This window comes from Ptychodera flava, chromosome 2 (assembly GCF_041260155.1).
Source record: "Ptychodera flava strain L36383 chromosome 2, AS_Pfla_20210202, whole genome shotgun sequence".
Taxonomy (NCBI): Eukaryota; Metazoa; Hemichordata; class Enteropneusta; family Ptychoderidae; genus Ptychodera; species Ptychodera flava.
In genome coordinates, this window is record NC_091929.1 from 11,145,796 (window position 1) to 11,154,681 (window position 8,886).

Below are 8,886 nucleotides of genomic sequence, written 5' to 3' on the forward strand. Positions count from 1 at the left end.
TAAAACGTACCAGATGTCTACAGAATATGACATGTTCACTTTTGATTGGACAGTACTATACTACGGCGCTGTCATTCGTTTCTGGAATTGGTGACCAGGGCTTTACGTGTAAATAAAACACCCTGAATTGAGCACTCTGATTGGTCAATCAACAGTGGATAGTTTTTAAATATATATATATATTATATATATATATATATGTGTGTGTGTGTGTGTGTGTGTGTGTGTGTGTGTGTGTGTGTGTGTGTGTGTATGTGTGTGAGTCCATAGCTGTGGTAGTTTTTATCTTTTGCGTGTTGATTGTTACTGCAAGGATGGCGAAAATTAGTCAGACACAAGCTCCTCAGACACAAAACTCGTTACAAAGCCACAAGCACTGCTATGTAGAGCCACAGCTAATGAAAAATAAAAATATTTCTGTCATCATAGTATACTTACACTTGGCACGGGGTCAAAAGGTGTTATTTGTCACAATCAAAGTTGCAAGTGTTGATATTATCAGTAAATTTATTTTATATTTCTGATAATGATATAATATTTCTGTCACCGTGATATCTAACTGCACATGTGATGTTCGAATGCCAAAGTAGTGCAGTCGCAGTATTACACACAATTCAGTGTATACTGCATTTCGCCTGTTCATTACTATGACACCACCCCACCCCCAACCGTGAATGGCATTGCGCGTTCACAGTCCGTAAAGTGTAATCACAAACACGATTATGCAGACGAAAGACACTGTCAATTTCGAGAAGTTTAAAAAGTGCAAAGACTTGAAGACGTTGGGAGGGAAACCACCAAGCAAATTATGAACACATTTCCATTACAATATCAGTATGTGAAATCACACTTCCATATCCCAGTACACGTTTCAGACGTTTACACACTCATGACCACAGAATACATAAAATAATAAAATGTTGCGGTCATTTTAACAACTAGTGAATTTCTTTTTGTTTTTCAAAAGTCGCCATTTTACACCACTCTGTAATAAAATCTAACAATTTTTGCATATTTTCTTCGTCCTTTAAAATAACAGTAATGTCATCGGCGTATAATAGGACTGACACCTTATCATCAACACGTTGAATACCACAATTAAGCTCCTTGACCTCCTTAGCCAGATCATTGATAAAGAGAGAAAATAAAGTCAGTGAAAGGTTGTCGCCCTGTCTTATACCAGCATCGTCGTAAACCACGCGCCTCTTTACGGCAACAGCTCAGCGCTACCCGTTAAGAGATTGATTTTTGCGTAGGTCAGCGGAGCGCAAATTATTGCTCTGGCTCGCGAGAATGTACACCAGAGACTGTCCAAAACCAGTCAGTATAACTATCCTTCACTTTACACAAGCAGTTGTGTTGGAATAGAGGGCTGAGATTTAGTTGAACATTTTACCTGCAACATTATTCAATGAGAGTTTATAAAGGAGAACATTTCTATCCACAAAATCAAAAGCTTTTTGTAAAACAATAAAAGTTACACACGTTGAAAGATCATTGTTTAATCGGTTACGAATTATCGATGTCCTTCGACCACCCTAAATCTATACCTGGCAGCCTTCTTGACCAACATAACCACTGTATATCAAAATAATTCAAAAACAAGAACAAATGTCTAATGAAAGTCAGGTAGAGCCACGCGCTATACACTACCCTATAAGAGCATCGTTAAAGGGTTATCTAAATGTTCATAGCCTTTCATGGTCGTCGGCCAATAACTTAGCAGCCGTATGAACACTAGTTGGCGCTGTCAGTTCAGATTGGCCGTAAAAAATTAAACATTATTCCCAACAGGGTATCGTGCTAAAAAAAATCACCGAACATGCTGAAGCCGTCCGTTTTACGCACTGATTTTCAATCGGGGAGATTATGTTCTTTCCAAGTCAACTATGAACGACCAAATTTCGGTATCCAAGTATCCAAGCAATTCTTCATAGACTGATGCACTAACAAAGAAGGGTGGGGCAGCTCCAATTGTCCAGTGCGCCTTATAAGTGATACGGGGTCAGTTTAGGTGACCAGTAATGGGCAGAGGGGATCATAGTGATTTACTATAGCTGTCTTTGTGACCGGTACAGAAACTCGTAAAGCTTTCAGGTGTTGTATGGACACAGCGGAGACATACAGAATGGAATCTGAGGTGCACTAAGAATAGTCTGAATAGTGGGCAGGCACAATACCACTCCGCACTTTTGTTGTATTCAAAAAATATGAAGTTATCTAGTCCTAGCAGACACCATCCTTGTCAAAAACAAGACTGCAAGATGCCCGTATTTACGGCTTTGTTGGTCCAGTCAATTATTTTTTCGGCTTCGACTGTATCTTTCAACTTTAACCATATTACCATATCTCACATCCTCAAAAACGTTAATGATCAAAAATTCGTTAATTTCATAACTCCAATTATTTGAACACAATGAATTATCCCACAAGAAAATTTATTTACGTAATCTATCATGATCTATATTTATAACTCTATTCCAGTACTGAACCATACTAATCCAGTGCCTTCTTTTCGATAAATGCAACCAGTTTGGCACCGACTATAGCTGTACACTGTAAAGTTAAGTGTTCAAGGATAGAACACCAATTAAACGCCTTTTTGTAACACTTTTTGAACGTGTCCAGACGTTCAGAAATTTAACACTATGTGTTCAACCAGCGTTCAATTTTTGAACACACGTGTGCAGATTTTGAACACTATGTGTTCATCAGACATTATATTGAACACATGGTGTTCCATATCTGAACACACGTTGCACATGAAATGTGTTCAAAAATTTGAACGCATTTACGCGTTCAAAGGGCTGTAACACTTTTTGAACGCATGGACGCCGTTCAACGATAAGAGTATTAAAGGATTGAACACATGATATGCACTTGTTGAACACATAACTTTGGGCGTTCAGGGGATGTTCAAGCCTGGAAATAACATAACGGACCACTGATATTCAGTAAAATTATTTTATTCTAAAAATACACAAAAATTAGTTGAGTAAAATACAATTATTTAGTGTAAAATGGGAAAATAAACATGGCCACTTTGTAAAGTTTGTCAGAGGAAAACACCAACGATGTAAACACCTTCCTATCAAAACATAAACAAAAGAAAATCTTTATAAACACTGCCGATCGTTTTCAAAATATATGAACAAAGTAATGACAAAACAGGTTTAACTTCAATATTGTGGATTACATTATATGTTCATACTTGTAAAAACGTACAAAATATCTATTTTGAAAAAGCTCAAAATTTGTCTTACTTATTGCGTTGAAAACAGTATTCGTATGAAATGTTTACTCCGTTTTTGTAAGATAGTTTGAGACATTTCCTCTTGTATAGACAATTGCAAACTTGGAAAAAGGTTAGTCACGGCTTCTCTGACGCACATGGTACATAGTTGTCCACACTAAAGTAAACATAACATAATGCACAACATGTCAAGTTGTCACAAAGTGTCACAGTAAGACACAACATGCAGAAAGTGGGTAAAGGGGTCCTTGGAGGTGTAAAACCCATTTCCTTGTCCAACAAAGTCCTTCATGAACGAGAAGATTTGATGGTTTTTAATACCTTTAAATAAACTCTGAAATAAATCAGTGACATTTCAAAACTCTACTTCTCAGAAATTAAAAACACATTAACTAATTTTGACTTCGTTTCATAAGTTTTGTTCTGTATGTCAATAAGCATTTGCTGTTGAACCTGGAAATTTCAGTCCTTACTTAAATTCACTTGTAAAAGGAAACTGCAGTCTAAAACCAATGGCAAGAACCTAAATGTTACCCATTTCAACACCAATATAGCAATACAACAAGCGACTTAGACGTCGAAAGAGCTCGCAGTGTTATGTGAAGGATCTCTGACAGCTCACTTCGGGATGGCCTCACCAAAAATGGGAAAAAGCTGCAAAAAATACACAATTGAAGATTTCACCATGATTTGGACATACCAAATTGAGATCATCCCAAAAACATGTGTAGCAAATATCAAAGCTATCAGACAGGTAATTTTTAAGATACAAATTTTTTGACCAAAAATGGTAAAAATTGACCCCAAAATAAAAATTTGCAGATTTCATCATAACTTGAATGTATCACATTCTGATAATTCCCTATATCTTAAAAATGTCTGAAATGTCTTTTATGTCTCAAAAATACAAATTTGCATATTTCTGCATAATTCGAACAATCTGAAAAAGCTATACGAAGAGACTTATGTCAAAAATATCAAAGCTGTTCATTAAGTAGTTTTAAAGATTTTTCGACCAAAAACGAAAAAAATTGCCATGTAAAATAAAGATTTGAAAATTTCATCACAACTAGCACAAATTTTACGAAGGTCATTCTTAGGGACATGTTTACTAAATATTGAAGACTTCGAACCACCAGTAAGAGAGAAGAAGATTTTTGCCAAAAAATAGCAAAATTCGCCTCAAAAATACAAATTTGCGTATTTCACCATAACTTTAACATATGATTAGGGTAATCTCTGGGAACCTGTACTCCAAATATTAAAGGAATCGTACTGGCCGTTTTGAAGAAAAGCTTGGGATGTAAAAATTTGAGGACAATGCCTCACATTCACCTATTAGATAAGCTCTGCGTCGCTGAAAGCAAAGCTAAAAAAGTAACAAATCGAGAACAAAAGACGTGTTGATCTACAAAACAAAATAATCTAAGATTTGGTAGCAGGCTATGATCAATTAAATGTTACTGGAGCTTAAGCCTTCAAAGACGTGACGTCTCCTTCAACAGATGCAAGGGTGCAATGAAGAATTGAAGCAGAAAGCGACGGAAAATTCAGAGTGAAAATTTCAGAACATTTAGAAATTCAGAGTGTACATTTTTCACTCTGAATTTTCTGTCGCATTCTGCTTTAATTCTTCATTCCATTCTTCATCTGATAAGGGAGACTACACGTATTTGAAAACTTATTATCCACTAACATTTAGTTGATCATGGCGTTCTACCAAAGCTTAGATAAATTCAGAACAAAAATACAGAAACTTATCAAAATTCAGTTACTGACCCTCGGAAGTTTAAATCTACATTAGTACACTTTAAAGCGACCATGTTACCAGATGCCTCCTTTGTTCTGTATCATCAACCAAGGAGTACATTCCGATCCCATTCACATGGACCGTACATTCTTAAACCAATATTTGTAATTTGTGTCACTTGGAATGACATTAAGAAATTTTTTCTTGTTCACATGTTTTTATATCAACGAGGTTATTCAGCCATGGCACAATTTTTGGCACAAACACGTATCTGTTTACAAAATAATTAAAGATACTAACTTTGAGTTTAATTTTTAAATGTATAAAAGTACTTAAAATTATCCACAGCTTTCTAATCTATCGGAATAATAGCAAACTAATCATAAATATAAGTGGCAAAATACATAGTATTTGCTTACAAGGCCTTACATGCATTTTAAATTATTTTTGAATGAAACGTGTTTTTTCTTGTCGGTAATGCGATTGGTGCGTCTAAACTTCCTGTACTTCTTATTTGATATATTGCGCAGGTGCATTATGTTTACATCGGTACAGCCCATTATCCTTAGTTTTCCCAGGGAATCAATAAAGTATTCCGGGTGTGCTACTCTTTCAAAGAACGGGTCAAACCCGATTTTTCTCGCAGAGCTGGTTCTTGCCATGAAAAAGTTCGTGGTAGCGTCCGCCCAGAAGCACTTCGGGAACTCTGCAACCTTATGGTAGTATTGTTCATCCTTTATAACAAGGCAATCCCCTTCCTTGTTGCCGTATTGGAATTCAAACCGTTTGCACCAGACGCACTTTGACTTGTCACTTACTCTCCCAAATTTGTCTCCAAACGCCCCACTAACGTGATCAACAGTCACGTTGGGATGCTCAAACTTTTCAACAAACCTCTCAAGGCGAGTTCCAGTGGTGAACACAAAATCGTCATCCACCCACAGAAAGTATTTGGTCCTGACTTGACTCACCAGCAGGTTTCTGCCTGCAAACCAACCTTCAGAAAATGGCATAGTGTAGTGTTTCACATTCGGTTCTTGGATTTTCGTCGGAAATTCAGAATCATCCGCAATAAGAATTGTCATGTTCGGGTAAAACTTATGCACACTCCGTATCAACCTTTTGACGGCAGCGTGTCGCTCAAAAGTCTTCGTGACAACTGTTACCTTTGCGTTTATATTTCCAGACACACCTGGGTCATACAAAACTGGCACTTCTTGTTTTTTGATATGCAGATGGATGGACACATGAAACGACATCCAACTGACATCGATGATATCTCGAGATTCAATACTGTAAACAGTGCTTTCGTATCTTATCGCAGAAAGAACTGCATTAATCTTTTCAACTTCAGTGTCGACCACTATGGTTAATTTAGCCGTGTTGTTTCCAGCAAAGTCCCGAAGATTGTCTCTGTGCGGGATATGCAACACACCAAGAAAATTACGACACCTCAGCTGAATCTTAGCCACGCCGGACGACTCGATGGGGATAGCTCTGCTTAACGAAAGTCCGTGAAGCTTTGTCGACGTCAACGGCTGAACTGTAATACCATTGCCGATGAACAGAAACGGTGAAAGCGCAGGGCATCGAACAAGGGGCTCCCTTGATCCTGCGTGTAACCTTTCCCAGTCTTTCAACTCGACACGACGACGTTCCTTGCTTTTCTTATCCAACTTGATTTGTGATTTACAACTGCATTTTCCTCCATACTTGTTGATTTCCGAATCTATGGCGTTGATTTGACCGACCTTGTTGCTCTCAGAGAAATCGGTTTGAAGCACACCCAACGCTAAGGTAACATTTTTTCTTGAAGTCGTAAGATTACTTCTTTGAATTGGTGGACGTATCGAGGTATGAATCCAGATCAGCAGTGCACTGATGAAAGGTGTCAGAACAACCAACGCCAAGAAGTAACGGAATGTTTTCATGGCGATCAAACAGTCACCGTATATCCGATAAGTTTGTGCGTCGGCTGAAGTGTTCACGCCCAGAAAGCTACAACAGGCTGTGGTTGTTGTCGGGGGTGAGGTTATAGGCGTGACTTCTTGACCTTGCTGTGTATACGATGTTATAGGAACCCATGGGATAATGAATAAAAGGGGTAAACGTACTATTGTAGATCTACACCCGAGAATAATAGTTTTGCGTGCTAGCTCTTTTTGAAATAGTCATATGAAACATCTGATCCCTGCTTTTCCTCCAAATCTAGAATACACAGAGTACTGTGTCTCGGAAACGGGAAGAGATTTTACATATTGCTGCAAATTTTATTGATCAGGCTATGATCAGTATCAGACCAGAGCGTACTTCTCGTCCCGTTTCTGGTTTCGATATGTCACTATCATTGCCTTGTAAAGTTTTCAAATGCTTTGCAACAAGCTGACAGTGTGTTCCCGTTTTTTATGTTCTTTCCTGAGAACACTGAATTCAAATGCTTGAAATGTCTCGTATGCCCTCTTTACTCTGTAGATTTTAGCCGTATTCAGTAAATTCTGCGTTGGATTGCCACCGGGGCTCTCTTTCAATTAATATTTACATATAGATTCATTTTCCCGTTGAAGACGCATATTACGAATACCAAAATGCAATCAAAATTGCCAGAATGTTAAGTCAATGTCTTGGTACTCAGGCCCGGGGCTAAGTGAAAAGAGCAGAGAGGTGCAAGAATCGCGTTCATAGACAATATCACGTCTAAAAATGAGGCTGTCTTCTCGTACTCTGGCCACAGCACTTTGGTGCCCCCCTGATACTATGATATATTTAATAAGGTAGTATGCGCCTCGAAAGTGAAAGACTTAAACTTTCAATCATTCACTCCCAAAATCAAGAATAAAAATCACCGTTCAAATTTTGGTACTGGAGAAACAACTTAACCAAGATTTACTGATGTTTGAAATTCAAATAGCCACCAATCCTGTGTTAACTCTATGGAGAAAAGAAAATTTCCGAATTTCGAAAAACTAAGACGGTGAAAAGTTTTCTCATACCAAGAGCTTGAAAATGAACCCCCACAAGTTGTAGATCAGAGAAAAGTTTTGAGAATCCGAATTTCTGTCCCCGAGGCGCGTTCTACTATAAGATAGATACGCCTCAGGCACAGATATTCGGACTCTCAAACTTCTACAATATCATGTTGCCCTACCACCTGTTGGGCCTCATTTTTAAGCTTATTGTGTAAATAAAGTTTCCCCAGGGTTAGCTTTGTGAAAATCAGGAATTTTATTTGTCCCCATAGAGATGACACAGGGATGGTGGCCATTTTGAATTTCAAATATTGGTACATAATTATATAATTAGAAATCAGACCAACATATAATGTTGCGAAGGCTGCATTTTAAAGCAGCATATTCTGAATTGTTTATCATGACCACACGTAAAGAAATAACACCATCGTATGATAAAAGTAACCAAAGAAGTCAGGGTTTGCCTTCCATGTGTCATTACCGTTACCATTGTGTACGGTTAACCTAGCGAAACGCTGTGCTCCTGAGTTTTACCGTATCTTTCATTTATTTTTACATGTCCATTTTAAGATGGCGATTTCCTCAAAGCTTTCCGGCTGGTTATGCCTACATCTCAAAATTCAGTAACCATGAGCAGAAAATTGCGGGTCATTACCACAAATTTCATAAAAACTCTTAAAATAACGTAAGTCATACTGACGTAGTTGAATTCCGGTTTACATCTCGAGATTTAGAAGGACATGATTGTCATTGATTTTTGATGGTAATGTATTAATCTACGCTTCAAAATAACTTTCTGATTAATAAGTTTGGCGAGTTCTTTAATAGTAGACCGTAGGGTGATATGGTCACTGTGATACCCAGGGAAATTTGGAGACCTTTTACCCGTTTATCTCATACTTATAGAAGTTACACGT

The 8,886-nt window shown here is 37.7% G+C and overlaps 1 protein-coding gene across 1 annotated transcript; it reads right to left on the bottom strand.

Moving 5' to 3' along the window:
- Positions 1-5,428: 5,428 nt before the first annotated feature.
- Positions 5,429-6,934, bottom strand: LOC139148949 (beta-1,4 N-acetylgalactosaminyltransferase 1-like). The gene has a single exon (XM_070720423.1). The coding sequence runs from the start codon at positions 6,932-6,934 to the stop codon at positions 5,429-5,431; it is 1,506 nt and encodes a 501-aa protein (XP_070576524.1).
- Positions 6,935-8,886: the final 1,952 nt, after the last annotated feature.